Raw genomic sequence first — 24,080 nt, 5'->3', positions numbered from 1 at the left:
CTGATAGGCTCTACATTAAGCTAAACAGCCCCCAACTTTCCAAAACGTAAATAACTTCTTGGAATTTTTTTTACTCTCCTCCTCTATGTGTCTTTCATGTTCTATCTTAGCCGCCCTAATTGCACCCATACATTTCTTGCTGCATTCTTTATAAAGTCTGAATGCTGATGATCCCTCAACCTTGTATTTTTTGATGGCCTTCTCCTTTGCTTTTATATGCATTTTTACATTGGAGTTAAGCCATCCAGGACTTTTGTTCGCTTTGTTTTGTTTTTTACCCAATGGGATGCATTGGCTAATGCCCTTATTTAATATGCTCTTAAAGCAAACCCATCTCTCCTCCCCATTCTTTGTGCCTAAGATTTTATCCCAATGTATGCCTTCTAACAAGGTTCGTAGTTTAGGGAAGTTGGCTCTTTTGAAATTCAGTGTCTTTGTATTCCCCTTATGTTTCCTATTTGTGTGATTTATACTGAAGCCAATTGACCTGTGATCACTGTTTCCTAAATTGCCTCATATTTCCACATCCGTGATCAGGTCTGTATTGTTGGTAATCAGTAGATCCAGTAACACTTTATTTCTAGTTGGTGTGTCTACCATCTGACCCATAAAATTGTCCTGCAAGACATTGACGCAAGAACTGGCGAGCCTTAGATAAATGCACGGTTCCCTTCGCCCAGTCTATGTCTGGATAATTAAAATCCCCCATTATGATAACACTTCCAATCCTTGCTGCCAATCCAACTCATGATAGGAGATCCGTCTCCCCCTCCTCCCTCAGGTTAGGGGGTCTATAGCATACTCCCAGTAATATTTTCCCCTTAGCTTCATCCCTTTGGAGCTCTACCCATAAGGATTCCACCTCCTCCCTAGTTTCCTTCGTGATGTCATCTCTCACATTCACTTGTAAATTATTCTTGATATATAGGCATACCCCTCCCCTTTTTTACCCTCTCTATCCTTGCAATAAAGGGTATACCCTTGAATGGTTGCCAGCTAATGATGAGAGCTGTTGAACCAGGTCTCTGAAATTCCCACAAAATACAAATCCTCCTTGTACAACAGTATCTCTAGTTCACCCATTGATTTGATGAATTTGATCATTGCTTAAAAGTCCAGAAAATTGGAAAATCTACAGGATGAGATTACTGCTTTACAACAGGAGATTTTACCGTTGCAACATGTAACCCAATTTGCTGTGTTGGATCAACAACTCCATGAAAAAGTGAACAAAATTGAGATGGACACTATTTCTTGAAAATAAAGAGAACCTCCTTTGCGATTAATTGGACTATGAACTTAATAATGTTTATGTTTGGAAGAAAACACGCCCTTTAGTTCATTTTGGCAATTCACACAAGAAACGGGTTAGCTTCTCTGACACAGAACCAGAAATTATAAGCAACACTCTTGTGGTGTCTGATGGTTCTTCTGATCAATATGGAGCTTCCGGTGTCACCAATGAGGAATGTAAACCCGTGTCCTCAAAAAACGGACAACACAAGTTCAACAGCAAGAAGTTTCATCACAAGGAAACAAGAAGGGGACACATAGGCGATTCTACTCAGACACGTTATGCCCTCAGAGCTCAGAAGAGTACTTACAACAATGTGATAAATGTATCACACAGAGGAGTGTTAACAGATGAAGAAATCTCCCTTTTATGCAAGGGCTTGAACTTTTGTTCTCATTCACATTTCGATCCATTTAATACCATATTGGACATGAATAAATGTATTCATAACTTAACTGTTGACATTATTTCAATGAAGACGATGATATACAAGGAAATTATATTTCTACTGCTGAATGCCCTGTTGTTGTGTTTTGTACTTTAGAGAGAATTGTGCGATTATTGATATGGAGGATCTTGAGTTTGAACATTTCCCATTGTCTGGATGGACTGATTGTGGTGGCACCTGGAGAGTTCCCTTCTGTGCCATCAAATTTTTATCCAATACAGTCCAGCAATCCGGACATGGATAGATTCCATAAATTGGTAGAGAGAGATCTGTTCGATTTAGCTACACACACGCCATTTCAATCTCAAATTTAACCACTTAAACCCCGGACCAATTTGCAGCCAAAGGACCAATACCTTTTTGCAATTCGGCACTGCGTTGCTTTAAATGAGAATTGCACAGTCGTGCGACGTGGCTCCCAAACAAAATTGGCGTCCTTTTTTCAGTTTAGGCTGATACGTATTCTTCTACATATTGTTGGTAAAAAAAATTGCAATTAGCGATTATTGATTGGTTTGCGCAAAAGTTGTAGCGTCTACAAAATAGGGGATAGTTTTATAGCATTTTTATTAATATTTTTTTTTTTACTAGTGATAGTGATCAGCGATTTTTATTGTGACTGTGACATTATGGCGGACACATCAGACATTTTTGACACATTTTTAGAACCATTGTCATTTATACAGCAGTCAGTGCTATTTAACCACTTGCTTACTGGGCACTTAACCACTTGCAGACCGGACCATTTTGCTGGTCAAAGACCAGACCACTTTTTACGATTCGGCACTGCGTCGCTTTAACTGACAATTGCGCTGTCGTGCGACGTGGCTCCCAAACAAAATTGACGTCCTTTTTTTCCCACAAATAGAGCTTTCTTTTGGTGGTATTTGATCACCTCTGTGGTTTTTATTTTTTGCGCTATAAACAAAAATAGAGCGTCAATTTTGAAAAAAACACATTATTTTTTTACTTTTTGTTATAATAAATATCCCCCAAAAATATATAAAAAAACATTTTTTTCCCTCAGTTTAGGCTGATACATATTCTTCTACATATTTTTGGTAAAAAAAAGCGCAAAAGTTATAGCGTTTACAAAATAGGGATAGTTTTATAGCATTTTTATTAATAATTTTTTATTATTTCTTTTTTTACTAGTAATGGCGGCGATCAGCGATTTTTATTGTGACTGCGACATTATGGCGGACACATCGGACATTTTTGACACATTTTTTGAGACCATTGTCATTTATACAGTAATCACTGCTATATAAATGCAGTGATTCCTGTGTAAATGACACTGGCAGTGAAGGGGTTAACCAGGGGATGGCAGTGTAGGGGTTAAGTGTTCCTAGGGGTGTGTTACTAACTGTGGGGGGGGGTTGGGCTTTCATTTAGTGAACACTGATCTCTGCTCCAATCACATGAAGCAGAGATCAGCGTCACTAGTTGCTAGGCAGAATGGAGAAATGCTGTTTACACGGCATTTCCTCCATTCGGCCGCTCCGTGAGAGGATCGCGGGGATGCCCGCGGCGATCGAGTCCGCGGGTCCCGCGACCGGACTCACGGGGGTCCCGACCAGTGCGGGAGCACGCCGCCGGCGGTGCGCTCCCGATGGCAGGGCGGCATTGAATATTGGACGTACCTGTACGCCAATATGCCTGCCCGTGCCATTCTGTCGACGTACATCGTCGTGCGCTGGTCGGGAAGTGGTTAAACACCCTTCCTGCCCAGACCAATTTTCAGCTTTCGGTGCTCTCACAATTTGAATGACAATTACTCAGTCATGCAACACTGTACCCAAATGAATTTTTTGTCCTTTTTTTCCCACAAATAGAGCTTTCTTTTGGTGGTATTTGATCACCTCTGGGGTTTTTATTTTTTGCGCTATAAATGAAAAAAGACTGAAAATTTTGAAAAAAAACGCATATTTCTTTGTTTCTGTGACAGAATTATGCAAATTATTAATTTTTCTTCACAAATTTTGGCCACAATTTATACTGCTACATATCTTTGGTAAAAATAACCCAAATTAGTGGATATTATTTGGTCTTTGTGAAAGTTAGAGAGTCTACAAGCTGTGGTGCGAATCACACAAAATTGATCACATCTGATGTACTGGTGGCCGATCTCACTTCTTGTGACCCGAACAAGTCAGGAAAGTACAAATACCCCCCAAATGACCCCTTTTTGGAGAGTAGACATTCCAAGGTATTTAGTAAGAGGCATAGTGAGCTTTTTGATGTTGTCATTTTTTTCCCACAATTCTTTGCAAAATTAAGATTTTTCATTTTTTTTTTCTCCACAAAATTGTCATTGTAATAGGTTATTTCTCTCACATGGCATGTGTATACCACAAATGACACCCCCCAAAAAATTCTGCTACTCCTCCTGAGTATTACAATGCTGCATGTGTGGGACTTTTTCACAGCCTGGCCACATAGAGAGGCCCAACATGCAGGTAGCGCCATCATGTGTTCTAGGAACATAAATTACACATCTAACTTGTTGACTATTTATTACACTTTTGAAGCACCAGGACAATGACACGTGACACTGATGACAGATGGCACTGATACGTGGCAATGATGACACTTATACGTGGCACTGATGACAGGTGGCACTAATATGTGGCACTGATGACAGATGGCACTAATATGTGGCACTGATGACACGTGGCACTGATGACACGTGGCACTGAAGACACGTGGCACTAATACGTGGCACTGATAACAGATGGCACTAATACGTGGCACTAATACGTGCCACCGATGACAGATGGCACTAATACATGGCACCGATGACGCGTGACACTGATGACAGATGGCACTGATAAGTGGCATTGATGACAGGTGACACTGACAACAGATGGCACGTGACACTGACAGGTGGCACGGATGACAAATGGCACTGATACGTGGCACTGATGACAGATGGCACTAATACGTGGCCCTGATGACAGATGGCACTATGTGGCACTGATGACACGTAGCACTGATGACAGATGGCACTTATACGTGGCACTGATGACAAATGGCACTGACAACAGGTGGCACTGACAACAGGTGGCACTGGGGGCAGGTAGCACTGGGGTGGATGGCACTGGGGGCAGGTAGCACTGGGGTGGATGGCACTGGGGGCAGGTAGCACTGGGGTGGATGGCACTGGGGCGGATGGCACTGCTGGGGGAGGATGGCACTGCTGGGGGAGGATGGCACTTCTTTTTTTTTTTTACTCGAGGCAGAACGGCTGCCGCTGCAGCCGTTCATCTCTCCCCTCTCACACTGTCTGTGTGAGGAGGGAGAGCGGCGCTGAGAGATGATCTCATATGTTTACATATGAGATCATCTCCCATTGGACACGCCGATCACGCTGTAAGCGGCCGCTGTGATTGGCGGTTTACAGCGATCTGTGTTTGCCTGTCCCCGGGGGACACGGCGAACACAGAACTTCTGCAATGCGCGCCTGCGGCGGCGCGCATTGCGGAAGTAAACATTAGGACGTCCAGGGACGGTCACCCGGACGAACGCGCCTGCTCTACGGCCGTCATTCGGCTATAGGGCGGGCGCGAGGTGGTTAAATGCACTGATTCCTGTGTAAATTAAACTGGCAGTGAAGGAGTTAACCACTAGGGGGCAGTTTAGATGTTATGTATGACGTCAGTGATGGCGAACCTTGGCACCCCAGATGTTTTGAAACTACATTTCCCATGATGCTCAACTACACTGCAGAGTGCATGACCATCATGGAAAATGTAGTTTCAAAACATCTGGGGTGCCAAGGTTCGCCATCACTGTATGACGTTATGTGTTTTTTTATTGTAGGGGGGCGTGGCCTGGCATGTGACATCACTGATCGTCCTTCCCTATAAAAGGGAAGAGACGATCGGTGACAGCCACACAGGGAAGCACGAGGAGAGGTTTGTTTACACAGACCTCTACTCATTCTTCAGCTCTGTGACCCAATCGTGGGACACCAGCGGCGATCGTGTCCACTGGTCCCGCGGCCACGGTCACTGAGCACAGGACCAAGTCGACTCAAGGACAGATTTAGGGAACATTTGGGTGACATTAGAGGCAACAAAGCTACTAATGTTGTCCGTCACTTCAATCACATACATAATGGTGATTTATCCTTGGTTAGGGTTCAAATCAGAAAAAATAAAAACACCAGTGGGTGTGATGTTTTTTGCCTCCTATGTAAAAGAGTTTTTTTGGATCTTTCAATTACAGAGCAGAATACCTATCAGAATAAATTTTGAATGGGATGTGACACACTATTATGAATGATAGCACTTATTTGGACAAATACCCTCTGTATTAATACAGTCTAGTTCTCTATCTATATGTTGTATTTTTTTTCTCAGACTTGTATACATGAAACCGGATATATACCATTAGCCTATATTTTACATGGTTTGTGTATATTGAGACCTGTGTATATTGAAATTAAAATGTTTACTTCTGCTTTTTCTGCAGTCTTTATTAACCACTTGCTTACTGGGCACTTAAACACCATTCTGCCCAGACCAATTTTCAGCTTTCGGTGCTCTCACACTTTGAATGACAATTACTCAGTCATGCAACATTGTACCCAAATGAATTTTGTGTCCTTTTTTTCCCACAAATAGAGCTTTCTTTTGGTGGTATTTGATCACCTCTGGGGTTTTTATTTTTTGCGCTATAAATGAAAAAAGACCGAAAATTTTGAAAAAAAACGCATATTTCTTTGTTTCTGTGACAGAATTATGCAAATTATTAATTTTTCTTCATAAATTTTGGCCACAATTTATACTACTACATATCTTTGGTAAAAATAACCCAAATTATTGGATATTATTTGGTCTTTGTGAAAGTTAGAGAGTCTACAAGCTGTGGTGCGAATCGCACAAAATTGATCACATCTGATGTACTGGTGGACTATCTCGCTTCTTGTGACCCGAACAAGTCAGGAAAGTACAAATACCCCCCCAAATGACCCCTTTTTGGAAAGTAGACATTCCAAGATATTTAGTAAGAGGCATGGTGAGCTTTTTGATATTGTCATTTTTTTTCCCACAATTCTTTGCAAAATTAAGATTTTTCATTTTTTTTTCTCCACAAAATTGTCATTGTAATAGGTTATTTCTCTCACATGGCATGTGTATACCACAAATGACACCCCCCAAAAAATTCTGCTACTCCTCCTGAGTATTACAATGCCGCATGTGTGGGACTTTTTCACAGCCTGGCCACATAGAGAGGCCCAACATGCAGGTAGCGCCATCATGTGTTCTAGGAACATAAATTACACATCTAACTTGTTGACTATTTATTACACTTTTGAAGCACCAGGACAATGACACGTGACACTGATGACAGATGGCACTGATACGTGGCAATGATGACACTTATATGTGGCACTGATGACAGGTGGCACTGATGACAGATGGCACTAATATGTGGCACTGATGACACGTGGCACTTATACGTGGCACTTATACATGGCACTGAAGACACGTGGCACTAATACGTGGCACTGATGACAGATGGCACTAATACGTGGCACTAATACGTGCCACCGATGACAGATGCCACTAATACATGGCACTGATGATGCGTGACACTGATGACAGATGGCACTGATAAGTGGCATTGATGACACGTGACACTGACAACAGATGGCACGTGACACTGACAGGTGGCACTGATGACAAATGGCACTGATACGTGGCACTGATGACAGATGGCACTATGTGGCACTGATGACACGTGGCACTGACGACAGGTGGCACTGGGGGCAGGTGGCACTGGGGGCAGGTGGCACTGGGGGCAGGTAGCACTGGGGTGGATGGCACTGGGGGCAGGTAGCACTGGGATGGATGGCACTGGGGGCAGGTAGCACTGGGGTGGATGGCACTGGGGGCAGGTAGCACTGGGGTGGATGGAACTGGGGTGGATGGCACTGGGGTGGATGGCACTGGGGCAGATGGCACTGGGGCGGATGGCACTGGGGCAGATGGCACTGCTGGGGCGGATGGCACGGCTGGGGGAGGATGGCACTTTTTATTTTATTTTTTTACTTTTTTTTTTTCCTTACTACAGGCAGAACGGCTGCCGCTGCAGCCGTTCATCTCTCCCCTCTCACACTGTCTGTGCGAGGAGGGAGAGCGGCGCTGAGAGATGATCTCATATGTTTACATATGAGATCATCTCCCATTGGACACGCCGATCACGCTGTAAACGGCCGCTGTGATTGGCCATTTACAGCGATCTGTGTTTGCCTGTCCCCGGGGGACACGGTGAACACAGAACTTCCGCGATGCACGCCCGCGGCGGCGCGCATGGCGGAAGTAAACATCAGGCCGTCCAGGGACGACCACCCGGACGAACGCGCCTGCTCTACGGCCGTCATTCGGCTATAGGGCGGGAGCGAGGTGGTTAATATGTTGTTCCTATTTGCACAGATGATCTTTCAGGATTTTTGACCATTGATTATTATTTATACTTACCAGTGTTTTACATTGGACAAGTACATATATGTTCCATTAATGGAACTGGATATAGGTATATGTGTGTGTTTTTTAGACAAATACGTTATTTTCTATAATATTTCTTTCTTTATTAACATATACCGTATTTATCGGCGTATAACACGCACTTTTTTACCCAGAAAACAGAGGGTAAACTGTGCCTGCGTGTTATATGCCGATATCTATTTTTTTTTCCCGGGGGGGGGGGGGGGCGCCGGTAATCGGACGGCCCATCTGACTCTCCTGGCCATGGGACAACGCTGCCAGGACACTTTACTTTAACTTTACTGGTGGCCGCCTCTCACACACCGCTCCCCCATGCCATTGTATGTCAATTCAAACCCCTCCACCAACGCCGCTCTCCTCCTCCAGCTCCGCCCCCTTCCTCGAGTGTAGCTTGTGATTGGAGGAGGAGAGTGGTCATGTGACCGTAAATGATTCAGAGTAGAGATGTCACATGACCGGGTCCACGGCGCCAATGGAGGTGTTCAAAAGATCCACAGGTGACACAGGAGGAGCGGTGCATCAAAAGGGGCCGGCAGCGATGGCAATGCAGGTATTCAATAGCTCCGATCCAGAGCATGCTGGCAATGCCGTCCCAGGAGACTTGGTGGTCTCCTGGGAGTGCAGAGGAGGAGGGGGGCTTTATAATTAAAGGGGCCTGTGTACCATGCGGGAGCTCAGTGTGTCTTGCAGCGGGCTCAGTGTGTCATGGAGGGGGCTCAGTGTGTCTTGGAGGGGGCTCAGTGTGTCATGGAGGGGGCTCAGTGTGTCATGGAGGGGGCTCAGTGTGTCATGGAGGGGGCTCAGTGTGTCATGCAGGGGGCTCAGTGTGTCATGCAGGGGGCTCAGTGTGTCATGCAGGGGGCTCAGTGTGTCATGGAGGGGGCTCAGTGTGTCATGGAGGGGGCTCAGTGTGTCATGGAGGGGGCTCAGTGTGTCATGGAGGGGGCTCAGTGTGTCATGGAGGGGGCTCAGTGTGTCATGCAGGGGGCTCAGTGTGTCATGCAGGGGGCTCAGGGGTCTCAGGGGTCTGTAGAAAGTTTTTTTTCCTGAAACTTCCCTCTTAAAGTTAAGGTGTGTGTTATACGTTATGTGCCGATATGGTATGTCTAAATTATTATTTCCTATGTTGATTTTATTATGCTGTGATGTTTGTCTGGAGCAGAGCCAATTAAGCATGTCAATATTATTCAGCTGTGTTAAGAATATACAGTATAAGGTGTATGTTTCTAGTGCTTAACCTCCCTGGTGGAGATTTCAGATTTTTGATGCTGAAAGCGGTACAATTATTCTGCATGGAAATTTGCTGTTTTATATTGTAGGCCTTTAATTCTAAGGAACAACTCACTTAAATCTGTCCAAACGTCTAGTAGACATCCCGTGTATGATAAAGTTTTAAACACAAAATCATCGATTATAATATAATAAATAACTATAAATAATTATAACAAATAATAATATAATAAAAATTATTCAATAATGTAATCAAATCAAAAACATTGAAATTTGCTCAGTTGCAGAATTGTCACTGTCATTACTTTCAGTGTTTATAATGGATTTCCCCACAAATTGATATCGCTCAATTCTGCAAGTGATTCTAATTTATTATCGCTGTTTTCTAGCTGGTCTAAAATCATTTTTGATGTAAAGGGACGGTTTTGGTAGCTATGGACAATATCCAGTTTCTAGGCAGAAAGAACAGTATTTATATTATAAAACTGCATGCAGGGCATTGGACAAACCACTAGGGACAAAAGGGATGTGAAATAAATTGATACAGTAATGTAATCTGTATTGTGTTTTTTGGCACTGTGCTCCGTCCCCGTGCGTCACAATGCTCACATCGAATGGAGCTTGGCTCTGAAATGGATACTTTATAGATAGGCAACTCCTATCTTCATATTGATTAGTGGTTCCAAATTAATAACTACTGCAGTAGGGGACAGACACAAAAGATACGCTCAGCATCTTTCCAAATAACCGTTCTCCTCTATTATGATGCATTTGAAGATTTTTATACACATGATTACGTAGGTATCACATTAATATTACAATTGCACTTTTATGGTAACAAGGGGCGTATCATAGACAGGCTAATTCTAATCAGGACTCGAAAGAATGCAAAACATGTACTGAAAACATTATTAGTGCCGTGTGCACAGTGAGGGCATCGTGCAATACATATAAAATAGAATACAATTATATACAGAACCTACAAATTTCCATTACAGCTCTGTGATAGATCTAGCGGAGGTCAGCTTGCACACAGAGCCAGGAGGACATCGCAGGATCCTGGGGACAAGGTAAGTAAGCTGTACCTGGATCCTGCGATGGCATCCTGAGTGTGGCTCGGGGTTACCGCTTTTGGTGCTGAAAATCCACCCCGAGCCACACTCGGGAATACCCTCAAGGAGGTTAAGGGTTATGACTAAGCAAAGAGATTTGTGAAACGTGTCAACCATACTCCCCTCTTTGTAAACATTTTCGATGTTGGATGCTTTTAATACATTAAAATGTCTTCCTTATTCTTGGAGTGCGGTCATTCGGTTTTGCCTTTGAATCATTCATCCAGATCCGACTGGACCAGCACCTGATTATTAAGGAGAACATAAATAGGGAAACACATATATGTGAGAGTACCCGGGGCTGCACAACCCAAAAAAGTTCAAAACAAAATGGAAAGTTTCCCCAGGGTTTTTTAGGCAGCAAAACATTAAAAAATGTGTACAGGTATGTTGAGTAAGTCAAGAACTGAAGTTATGTTCAAATATACAGTATATTTATTCTAGGGAAAATATAAAAAATAGAATTTAATTTAAAACATTTGACAGTATACAAACATCATTACAAATCCTGTGTTCTCCGATCACAGAAACTTGATACTCCCTAGCAGCTCCTCCACCCCTCCTCTGTGCAAGGTGTATCCCCCGATGGCGATGCCCAGTACAGCACCTCAGCACTCCATGCTGTATTTCTTGTCTCCCCCTGGAAGCATGTGACCTCAGTTTGTATGGGAAGCCCCCCCCCTGCCAACACCAAGAGATAATTGGTCAGAGCTCCCCACATGAGCTGCCCGCCACTCAGGTTTCATGTCCAGCCTCTCTTCCAGAACAATTCTGCAAGCAGAGGAGGCATCTCTGAACCAGAGTACAGGTGGCCACACCCCCCACTATACTGACACTCCCATTCCCAGATCAAAAAGCAACCAGGCCTGAAATAATACACAGGCCTGGCCAAATTTACCTGCACCTGGGTCATACAGCTAGAAAATTACTATCTAGCACCTACCTGAAAGTAGAGGGTGCTATATAAACATGTAATATACTGCAGTAAACATGCGCTAATGCACTTTAACCACTTGCTGACCAGCGCACGACGATGTACGTCGACAGAATGGCACGGGCAGGCAAATGGGCGTACATGTACGTCCCTTTAAATTTGCCGCACTGCCATCGGGAGTGCACAGCCGGCATCCCCGCGATCGTCTCACGGAGCGGCCAAATGAAGAAATGCCGTTGTAAACAGCATTTCTTCATTCTGCCTAGCAACTAGTGACGCTGATCTCTGCTCCATGTGATTGGAGCAGAGATCAGTGTTCACTAAATGAAAGCCCAACCCCCCCCCACAGTTAGTAACACACCCCTAGGAACACTTAACCCCTACACTGCCACCCACTGGTTAACCCCTTCACTGCCAGTGTCATTTACACAGGAATCACTGCATTTGTATAGCAGTAATTACTGTATAAATGACAGTGGTCCCAAAAATGTGTCGAAAATGTCCGATGGGTCCCCCACAATGTCGCAGTCACAATAAAAATCGCTGATCGCCGCCATTACTAGTAAAAAAAAAATAATAAAAAATTATTAATAAAAATGCTATAAAACTATCCCTATTTTGTAAACGCTATAACTTTTGCGCAAACCAATCAATAATCGCTTATTGCGATTTTTTTTTTTTTACCAGAAATATGTAGAAGAATACGTATCGGCCTAAACTGAGGGAAAAAAATGTTTTTTTATATATTTTTGGGGGATATTTATTATAACAAAAAGTAAAAAAGAATGCGTTTTTTTCAAAATTGTCGCTCTATTTTTGTTTATAGCGCAAAAAATAAAAACCGCAGGGGTGATCAAATACCACCAAAAGAAAGCTCTATTTGTGGGGAAAAAAGGACGTCAATTTTGTTTGGGAGCCACGTCGAACGACCGCGCAATTGTCAGTTAAAGCGACGCAGTGCCGAATCACAAAAAGTGGTCTGGTCTTTGACCAGCAAATTGGTCCGGTCTGAAAGTGGTTAATATACTGCAGTAAACAAACGCTAATGTACCTTATCCACTTAAGCCCCGTACCAATTTGCAGCCAAAGGACCAGGCCCCTTTTCCGAATCGGCACAAAAATAGAGCGACAATTTAGAAAAAAATACAATATTTTTTACTTTTTGCTATAATAAATATCCCAAAAAATATATAAAAACCAAGTTTAGTACAATACTTATTCTTCTACATATTTTTGGTAAAAGAAAAATCGCAATTAGCGATTATTGTTTTGGGTTGCGCAAAAGTTATAGCGTTTACAAAATAGGGGATAGTTTTATAGCATTTTTATTAATTTTTTTTTGCTAGTAATGGCGGCGATCTGCAATTTTTATTGTGACTGCGACATTATGGCTGACACATTTTTGGAACCATTGTAATTTATACAGCAATCGGTGCTATTTAAATGCACTGATTCCTGTGTAAATGACACTGGCAGTGAAGGAGTTAACCACTAGGGGGCAGTGCAATTTTATGTATGACGTTATGTATTTTTTTTATTGTAGGGGGTGTGGCCTAGCATGTGACGCCACTGATCATCCTTCCCTAAAAAAGGGAAGAGACGATCGGTGACAGCCACACAGGGAAGCATGGGGAGAGGTTTGTTTACACAGACCTCTCCTCATTCTTCAGCCCTGTGACCCGATCGCGGGACACCAGTGGCAATCGGGTCCACTGGTCCCGCGGCCATGGTCATGGAGCACAGGACTGGCTCCCAACCCACGGATGGGCACTTAAAAAGCAACGTACAGGTACGTGCTTGTGCCCAGCCGTGCCATTCTGCCGACGTACATTGGCGTGAGGCGGTCCTTAAGTGGTTAATATAATGCAGTAAACACGCCCGAAACACTAAACTATAAAAGTGAATGGTCGCACTGCACTAACACTACACTATCACTGTTTTCACTCTACACTGTAGCCAGGGCAGGACTTGGGGTGCTGGGGGCCCCTGGGCTTGAGTCACTTTCGGGCCCTACCTTCTATATTAATTTGTCGCCATCTGGTGCCGTAACAATATAATCGATCCAATCGTTATTTGAAGTGCCAAGCTACTTTTAAAAGGTGACTGGTACCGTAGACAGTGTTAAATGCTAAACAAAGTAATAATCTATTACTGATTGAAGCTTAAAAAGTTTTTTTCCAATAAATAAATAAATGATTAAAAAAGTTCAAAGTGATCAAGTGTTTATTGCAATGCACAAATATCTTGGTCAGAATGAGAACATAAAACACTTATTTACCTGCAAAACATATTGAAAAACAATCAACTACCTTGTAAGGTTGCAATCATAACAAATCAATTGCAAGAATATAACAAAATAACTAATTGAACAAAGTAGTGCAAGATAAATTGTACATTCTACTCCTCCTGAGTATTACAATACCACATGTGTGGGACTTTTCCACAGCCTGGCCACATAGAGAGGCCCAACATGCAGGGAGCGCCGTCACGTGTTCTAGGAGCATAAATTACGCATCTAACTTCTTGACTACCTATTACACTTTTGAAGGCCCAGGAGCACCAGGACTATGACACGTGACGCTGATGTGGCACTGATGACACATGGCACTGATGTGGCACTGATGACAGATGGCACTAATATGTGGCACTACTGACAGATGGCACTAATACATGGCACTGATGGCACGTGACACTGATGACAGATGACACTAATACATGGCACTGAAGACACATAACACTGATAACAGATGGCACTAAAATGCGGCACTGATGACATGTGACACTGATAACAGATGACACTAATATATGGCACTGCTGACAGATGGCACTAATACGTGGCACTGATGACAGATAGCACTAGTATGTGACACTGATGACACGTGACACTGATAACAGATGGCACTGGGGACAGGTGGCACTGATGACACGTGACACTGATGACAGATGGCACTTATATGTGGCACTGGGGACAGGTGGCACTGGGGACAGATGGCACTGATGACAGATGGCACTTATATGTGGCACTGGGGACAGGTGGCATTGGGGACAGATGGCACTAATGACAGATGGCACTTATACGTGGCACTGGGGACAGGTGGCACAGATGAAAGATGGCACTTATACGTGGCACTGGGGACAGATGGCACTGGGGATAGGTGGCACTTATAAATGGCAGTGGCACTGGGGACAGATGGCACTTATACGTGGCACTGGGGACAGGTGGCACTTATACATGGCAGTGGCACTGGGGACAGGTGGCACTGGGGACAGATGGCACTTATATGTGGCACTGGGGACAGGTGGCACTTATACATGGCAGTGGCACTGGGGACAGGTGGCACTGATGACAGATGGCACTTATACGTGGCACTGGGGACAGATGGCACTGGGGACAGGTGGCACTTGTACATGGCAGTGGCACTGGGGACAGATGGCACTTATACGTGGCCCTGGGGACAGGTGGCACTTATACATGGCAGTGGCACTGGGGACAGGTGGCACTGATGACAGATGGCACTTATACGTGGCACTGGGGACAGGTGGCACTGATGACAGATGGCACTGAGTACAGATGGCACTTATACGTGGCACTGGGGACAGAGATGGCACTGGGGACAGAGATGGCACTGGGGACAGGTGGCACTGGGGACAGATGGCACTGGGGACAGCACTTTACGTTGTTTTTTTTATTTTTTTACTCACAGTGACAAGCTGCACGTCGCTCTCCCTCCTCACAGGCTGTCTCTGTGAGGGGGAGAGCCGGCGATGAGAGATGATCTCATGATATCATCTCTCATTGGACAGATCAGTGCTAAATGGCCGCTGTGATTGGCCATTTAGCATGATCTGTGATTGGCTGTGTCCAAGGGACACTGTCGACACAGAACTTCCCCGATGCGTGCCCGCGGCACGCATCAGGGGAAGTAAACAAAGAGGAGGAGGTCCAGGGACGCCATCCCAGCAACTGCCGTCCGCACTGTAGCCTGCTATAGCGCGGACGCCTAGTGCAAAGTATGAGCTCGCAGGGCTCGCGGGGCCCCCTATTGGACGGGGCCCATGGGCTTGAGCCCCGTCAAGCCCTATTGAATGTCCGGCCCTGACTGTAGCACATGTACACTTATTCAGAACACAATCAGATCACTTCTGTATATTTATATATGGTCAGAATATGGAGAACTTTACTCTGACATGTTATATGTAACATAGGATTTGTTATATTCTGCTGCTTGGACATAATTGTAATGTGTAGTTAGGTGTATGTGAAATGTCAGCTTCAATCATACATGACTCAGAGCCATCATCTTATATTCCTCTCTATAGGTGAGGATCTGCCGGATCTGATTCTGCTGGATAAAGGCAGACATTCCCTGACTCCGGAGCTGAAAGGTAAATAAAACCCGTAGTGTATCTATCACAGGAATCACTTTGTGTAAGGTGCAGAGATGGTGTTGGAATAATTACACTTCATTTGTACCATCTACTCCACTGAGGGGCTTCTAGATCGGAATCTTTAGAAATTATAATGATAATCGATGTACACCGATTATACTGGATCCGGGGTCTGTCTTCTCTTACCAGGTTCATAGTTCTTGAATACTAAATTGTATTCCATTTTATTCCACGGCCAGAAGCTCATTGCAGGAAATTGATCTATAAAACGTGTTCCCACCAATGGACCACTGTATTCTGTATTGCCCTTTATAAACTGTAGTCTGCCAACTTCAGATGTCGGAATGCTTCTATCTGTGTGAGGTATTGTGACATCATAACCCAACACATGTGATTGTGAATAATACTATATGATCACCATGTCAGAGATGTCATAGTGATCACAGGACTGGGAATCGTGATGATTTGTTCCTGAATGATAGAAGAGATTTGGATGTAACTTAATAATCAGAAACATACAAATGCTGCGTACACACGTAGCCAACTATCCGGCCGACTTAGTCTGACGGACTTCCCGCCGGACTTTCCGAATGAGATACTTGCCCACACAAGTCAGCGGACTAATATGGCGTACTAAGTCCGCCGGACTATCCGCCGTACTTTTGAAATGAACGGACCACACACGCGGAGAAAAGTCCGCTCATTTTGATCGCGTCTCCAGGTAGCCGGGGCCAGCGAAGGAGGCGTCTCTGGCCCCGTCACCTGGTATGGACTTAAAGGGGAACCCCCATGCCAAAAAATTGGCGTGGGGGTCCCCCCCTAGGTCCACATCAGACCCTTGTCGGAGCAGGGGGTGGGGATGAGCGAGCGCCCCCCCTCCTGGCCCGTGCCTTGGGGAAGGGGGGGGCGCGCGGCCCCCCAACCCCAAAGCTCCTTGTCCCCACGTTGATGAGGACAAGGGCCTCTTCCTGACAACCCTGGCCGTTGGTTGTCGGGGTCTGCAGGCGGGGGACTTATCGGAATCCGTGATCTCCCTTTAATAAGGGGGCCCCCGGATACCGGCCCCCCACCCTATGTGAATGAGTATGGGGTACAATGTAGTACAAAAAGTAAAAAAAACACAACACACAAGGGATAAAATAGTTTATTGCACAGCTCCCGGGGTCTTCCGTCTTCAGGGGTCTTCACGCCGGACTCCTCCACTATCTTCTGCTAGCTCTTTTGCTAGCAGAGGAGCCCGGCTTTCTTCTTCGCCGCCGCCCTCTTCTTCCGACTTCGGGGGTCCTGTCCCCCTCTTCAGTTCTTCTTGCCGGGCCACTGCGCCTTCTTGTAGCTCTTTTACAGGCGGTGCCCCATAAGGATGCTGGGACTGTGACATCATAATGGGCGGGGACATCATCCGGCGATGTCTCTATATAAGTCGCCGCGCGACGCGTCCCCGTCATTGTGAGCGGAGACATCGATAAGGCAACATCTGAATAGAAGAAGAGAACAGAAGACGGCGACAGCGGCGACAGAAGACTGGGCCACTGCCTGTAAAAGAGCTAGAAGAAGGCGCGGTGGCCCGGCAAGAAGAACCGAAGAGGGGGGACAGGACCCCCGAAGTCGGAAGAAGAGGGCCGCGAAGAAGAAAGCCGGGCTCCTCCGCTAGTAAAAGAGCTAGCAGAAGATAGCGGAGGAGTCCGGCGTGAAGACCCCCGAAAACGGAAGACCCCCGGAGCTGTGCAATAAACTATTTTAACCCTTGTGTGTTGTGTTTTTTTTTTACTTTTTTTTCACAGGTGAATGGGTAGGGGTACATTGTACCCCATACTCATTCACATAGGGTGGGAGGGCCGGTATCCGGGGGCCCCCTTATTAAAGGGGGCTCACGGATTCCGATAAGCCCCCGCCCGCAGACCCGATAACCAATGGCCAGGGTTGTCGGGAAAAGGCCCTTGTCCTCATCAACATGGGGACAAGGCACCCCCCAATGTTGAGGGCACGCGGCCTGGCACGGCTCAGGAGGGGGGGGGGCTCGCTCGCCCCCACCCCCTTTCTTGGCCGGCCGGGTAGCGTGCTCAGACAAGGTCTGATGTGGACCTAGGGGGGGACCCCCACGCCGATTTTTCGGCGTAGGGGTTCCCCTTTAAGTCCATACCAGGTGACGGGGCCAGCGACGCCTCCTTCACTGGCCCCGGCTACCTGGAGGCACACTCAAAATGAGCGCTCATTTCAAAAGCACGTCGGACTAGCACACACATGGCCATACTGTCTGCCGAAAAGCGAGTCCGGCGGACAGATTAGAATGCAAAAATACTTTCTTAGTCCGCCGGACTTTTGGGTATAAAAAGTCAGCCGGAGGCTACACACAGGCAGATTGTCCGGCGGACTTGAGTTTGCCGGACTTTTCCACCGGATTGTTTGATCGTGTGTACGCGGCAAAAGATGTACATTCCTAGTTCTCATCTGTAATATCACTTAAAGTGGTTCTAAAGGCTGAAGATTTTGTTTACCTTCTATGAAGATAAAGGAAGATTTCTCAAATGTTCATTGATGGACACAGCCTCTTCTTTATCCAGGACCAAACAGGGTTTTATAGCAACACCTACAGGAGTAGAACACTAGGCAGAAACAAACATTGGCACCTCCTATGGACAGTCTTCCCTGGACTTAAAACCCTTTCTCTACTATAAACCTCCAGACATTGTGCCTAGTGCCAGGAGTATGGATGCATTGTTTTATGCTGGGAATTTTTTTTCCTTTGGATTTTTTCATGTGGGGATCTTCTATTAACTGTCAGGTCACCCCAGTTTGACCAGCGAGATCACACAGACCGCTAGCTCTTCTCTCAGTTGACAGTGACTATGCCCCATCCTGGACTAGGGTGGCCAGTGAGTTAAATGTCTCATGTGGACACATATGACTGGGCACCTATAGTCTGTGCCAGTGTTACCCCTGGGTGACAACCCCCCACTTCAGTGGAGAGGAGGATCTATGGGTCCAGCATAGGTTCATATGGCTGACATGTGGCTATTTTTGGTTGGCAGTTATTTTCCCAGAGCCACAGCCACCATTTTACCTTCATTTTCGTAGACATCCTCAGTACCCATTTTCCCTTAGACCAAGTGCCAGTATGGGCTGAGAGAGCTGGCTCAGGGTGGTCATGAACTGCCATTTTCTTGTAGCCCACAAAAGTGGCCTTCCCTTGGCTTCTGAGGGTCAGAGGATGTGGGAGTGGTCCCTAGCACCTGGTGGTTCAGTTCTGAGTGGTACACTGTGGCAGAGACATGTTGCTGACGTCTAGCAGCATATGGTAGCCTGTGGTGAGTCCTCCCCTGGTATCCCTGGGGTTGGTCTATTTTCTTTTACCTTGGGGTCCCTAGTTGCAGCAGCACCTGTCAGGTAGTGCTATTCCTATGGAGTCTTAGGAGCTTGCTACCCCCTGGCCCCCCTCCTGAAGGTGACAGTCCTGTTCCTGTAGATGTGCTGATGGATAATCTCACTTGTGGATGTGGCTGTCGCATACCTTGTGTCAGAGCCTGACATGTAGAGGGAGGCCTCTCATATAGCCCCAGGCTAAAGAATACTGATGTTGCTACAGTGCTCATGATGGCATGGGGGGAACCTCCTTTCCCTGTTACGTTGCTCTCCACCAGGGTGGTTAGCGGCTCCTAAGCATTCCAACATCAGGCATCTGTTTATCACGTTTTTTTGTAAATCCCCGTAAAATCCCTTTCTCTGAGTTCATTGATGGACACAGCACCCACCCACATCCTTTGACGTCATGGACATCGACTTCACCGGACTCCTTCCCCTTCCCCAAGTGCCTCCTTCTGCTAACAAAGGGAAGGGGAGAGGAGTCTGGTGACGTTGAAGTTTTGATTGAACGTAATTTGTATGGGGGCGGAGCTACGCATGAGGTCATCCGCTGCTGCTCTACAGAACTAACGTGATTGTCGGCTTTACATGCTGTGTTTTTATCATCTTTATGTGAGTAGTTTGAACACAAAAAATTTAATCTTCTACTTAAGCAGTGAGCACTTAGATATTTTCTTTCTACCAATGACCCGGCGTCCTTGCTGAGATCTAAGGAGACATGAGAGAAGTTTATGGTCCGTGTGAAACCCTTTTGATACCCGCTTGCATGGCCACCTGTTTGCACAGAGGTCCATGCCATAAGGTGAGAGTGATTAGTTAGACCGGAGGTGAAGGGATTGTCACGCTACTGTGGAAGAAAAAATTACTTACATCAGTGCTACAGTTTGAATTTAAAACGTATTTGTGTGAACTGTGAAGTTAAGTCATGGATTGTGGAAACGAACTAGTGTCAGGTGATTGTATATTGTGTATACCACATTTACCACTGACTAATGCAGAGTTGCAATGCAAGGAGATCAGCTAGTAGTTGGATCTGTATGTGTGTTATAATTAATCAAAATTAGTCGATTAATCGATTAAGAAAACAATCGATTAATCGAACACAACAATTTTAATCAGTAATAGCCCTACTATAAATCTATCCCCTATTTTGTAGACACTATAACTTTTGCCGAAACCACTTAATATAAGCTTATTGTGATTTTTCTTTTACCAAAAATATGTAGAATGATACAGAATACAGAGATAGTGACACATGTGACAGGCTCAGTAGCAGGGAAGTAGGAGGAGGAAGAAGGACACCGGTCAGGGCAGCACGGCTGTGACACTGGAGATGTTCTGGTTGGGACAGCTGAAAAAAAACAAATAAAAAGTCTTTACTCACCCTAGGGGGGGCGGGAAAGTGTCACCCCTCTAGCGGGTGTCACCCGGGTGTGGACTTCACCATACCACTAAGCCATGGCAGTGGGGGGTTTACACAAACTTCAGTGACTATGCAAAGTTATAAAATAAAGAATAATGTTCTATACATGTTCATATAAAAAGGGGCAGAGGATCCGTCATTTCCGGGTCCATATTTTATACCCCACACCAGGCTTTGCCCCTTTGGAGTGAGACTTTTATCCATGTCTCCTGTGGAGTTATTTTTTTTATTTTATTATCTTCATACTGAGCACTGATGGTGGAAGATCTAGAAGTTTTATCTCGGAGTATTCCGTTTTGGTGTTGGGATTTATTCACTTATGGACTTTATGCTTGCTTATTTTCTCATTAACAGCTTCAGCCCAGAAAGATTTTACCCCCTTTCTGACCAGAGCACTTTTTGCGATTTGGGACTGTGTCACTTTAACTGACAATTTCACAGCCGTGCGACGCTGTACCCAAACAAAGTTTATGTCCTTTTTTCCCACAAATAGAAATTTCTTTTGGTGGTATTTGATCACCTCTGTGGTTTTTATTTTTTGCGCTATAAACAAAAAGAGCGACAATTTTGAAAAAAAAATGCAATATTTTTGACTTTCTGCTATAATAAATATCCCCCAAAAATAAATAAAAAAATAAAAAATTTTCCTCAGTATAGGCCAATATGTATTCTTCTACATATTTTTGGTAAAAAAAATCACAATAAGCGTATATTGATTGGTTTGTCCAAAAGTTATAGCGTCTACAAAATAGGGTATAGTTTTATGGCATTTTTATTATTCTTTTTTTTTACTAGTAATGGCTAGGGATGGGCTGTCTGTTCGAGTCGAACAAACGCTGTTCGCCCATTAGCTGAATAGCGAACAATTTGGGGTGTCCGCGGCAAATTTAAAAGCCGTGAAACACCCTTTTTAAAGTATGGGAGAAATTGAAAGTGCTTATCTAAAAGGCTAATATGCAAGTTATTGTCATAAAAAGTGTTTGGGGACCCGGGTCCTGCCCCAGGGGACATGTATCAACACAAAAAAAAAGTTTTAAAACCGTTTTTTTTCGGGAGCAGTGATTTTTTTTTTAATGCTTAAAGTGAAACAATAAAAGGGAAATATTCCTTTAAATTTCGTAACTGGGGGTGTCTATATTATGCCTGTATACACATGTTTCCTGTGTTTAGAACAGTCCCTGCACAAAATGTAATTTCTAAAAGAAAAAAGTAATTTAAAACTACTTGCGGCTATTAATGATAAAAGTCATTGAAAAAAACGACATGGGGTCCACCCAAATTCCATTACCAGGCCCTTTAGGTCTGGAATGGATATTAAGGGGAACCCTGCGCCATTTTTTTTTTAAATGGTATAGGGGTCCCCCTCAAAATCCATACCGAACCCTTCGGGTCTGATACGGATTTTAAGGGGAACCCGTGCCAAAATAAAAAAAAAACTGGTGTGGGGTTCCCACCAAAAATCCATACCAGACCCTTATCTGAGCACACATCCTGGCAGGCCGCAGTTAAAGAGGGGGGATGAGAGAGAGCCCCCCTCCTGAACCGTACCAGGCAACATGCCCTCAACATTGGGACCTTGTCCCCATGTTGATGGGAAGGAGGGCCTCATTCCCACAACCCTTGCCCGGTGGTTGTGGGGATATGCGGGCGGGGGACTTATCGGGAATCTGGAAGCCCCCATTTAACAAAGGGGACTCCCAGATCCCGGCCCCCCATGTGAAATGTTAATGGGGTACATTGTACTCCTATCATTTCACCCAAAAAAGTGCCAAAAGGGTAAAAAAAACACACACAGCTTGGCACAAGTCCTTTAAAAATAAAAAAAAATTCCAGATATGTAATCCTTCTATGACCCACAAACGATACAGCCTCTGATATAGCCTCCTCTATATAGAATGACATGCGACTCGGGTGACAGTTCTTAAATAACCGAGGGCACTGCCACCCGTGATGTGGACAGGTGACCCCACCCCCTCTGACGCAAGGGGAAATGCCAGGGTTACCCAATGACATGTATGGGTGACCCCGCCCCCCTCTGATGCAAGCGGAAATGCCGGGGTTACCCAGTGACATGTACAGGTGACCCCACCCCCTCTGACGCAATGGGGGTTTATTGTGATGCGTAAGAGGGGGCGGGGTCCCTTTTAGGGTTTTAGGGTCCCATGCGTAATTAAATGATGTAGGTAGAAAATTCCATGAACGGACCAGCAATCTACATCTGGGTATAAATTATGATATAGCGCTCTTAGAAAATATAAACAACATATGGAAAACGAAATTATTTTAAAAGTTCAATTTGATAATTAGCGACTTCCAATGCGATATCCTTGGATATGATAATCAGATTCACACGTAGAAGAGGGAATAATCATATTCCATTTCATGTGCAAAAGAAGGGGGGAAACCATCACCAACACCCAAAATCACTGACTCTTACCATCAGTCTGCGAATATAAACGCATGTAGTGGATCAAAAAAGAGACGATCTTCTATGCTGATTTCCCTTCATCTACAAGAACGTAATCCTCTCAAAGAAAATCATCCAATGGGAAAAGAATTCTTATTCCTGCTTAGTGGGCACTTCACTCCCCAGGAATTCATCTGGTTGTCATTTTTCAGACCAATAGTTCTCCCAATAACCATAAAAAATATAAGAAAAGTGGTCTCATTGCGCAGATTTAATGATAGGTCAATAACCTTTTATTAAATAAAATGATGTTCAACTCACATTTAAGATGAGGTAAAAAAGCATCAGATAACATTCAGCGACAGATAAAAAAGGATGAAGACCACTCCCGTGCTCCTTCTAGTGTCACAAGTCCCAAATACGCCCGACGTTTCGCCACCAACGTGCGTCCTCAGGGGCATGACCGTGACAATAGAGAGAGAGCTATAAATACAGATAATATCAATCAATTAGTAGTTTACCTTTGTGCAGGTGTCATTCTCTCTCTGTAATGAGCAGCTCAGTTCAAATCCCCGCATTCCCGCCATGTTCTAAATGTGTTCCACCACAAACAGGGAAAAAAATTCAGATGAGCTACTTCCGGTCCGCCGTGCGCCTCAAAACACTGGAACTTCCGGTTTCAAGATGCGCTCCAGCGGCGCCGAACTAAATAAAAACCTCCATAAAAAAACCTATTTAAATAAATGGATTATCCCCTACATTGCGAAGCCACCCTACACACAAAATAGCCCAACCTAACGAGCATCCCAGGGCATCCAGCCCCCGAGATTTAACCCGTACGGCCGCCTGGTGAACCCGGAAGTGGAATGCGTCTCACGACGCAACACTTCCGGTATAGACCTGCGTTCCAGCTCCCGGAACCACCGCACAAATTGCGTACTTCCAGTTGATCATAGGGCAATCAGCAA

At 44.9% G+C, this 24,080-nt stretch overlaps 1 protein-coding gene across 1 annotated transcript in view; it reads left to right on the top strand.

Annotated features, from left to right (window-relative positions):
* The window catches only part of LOC143942156 (uncharacterized), a 1,285,630-nt gene that overhangs the window by 12,120 nt on the left and 1,249,430 nt on the right, over positions 1-24,080 (top strand). The window contains exon 3 of the mRNA XM_077463417.1: positions 15,854-15,919. Coding sequence (XP_077319543.1) covers positions 15,854-15,919 — 66 coding nt within the window. The remainder of the gene's footprint in view (positions 1-15,853; positions 15,920-24,080) is intronic.

This window comes from Lithobates pipiens, unplaced genomic scaffold (assembly GCF_037356315.1).
Source record: "Lithobates pipiens isolate NorthernLeopardFrog02 unplaced genomic scaffold, aLitPip1_a1.2 Scaffold_30, whole genome shotgun sequence".
NCBI classification, from domain to species: Eukaryota; Metazoa; Chordata; class Amphibia; order Anura; family Ranidae; genus Lithobates; species Lithobates pipiens.
This window is presented reverse-complemented; position numbering and strand designations above follow the sequence as displayed.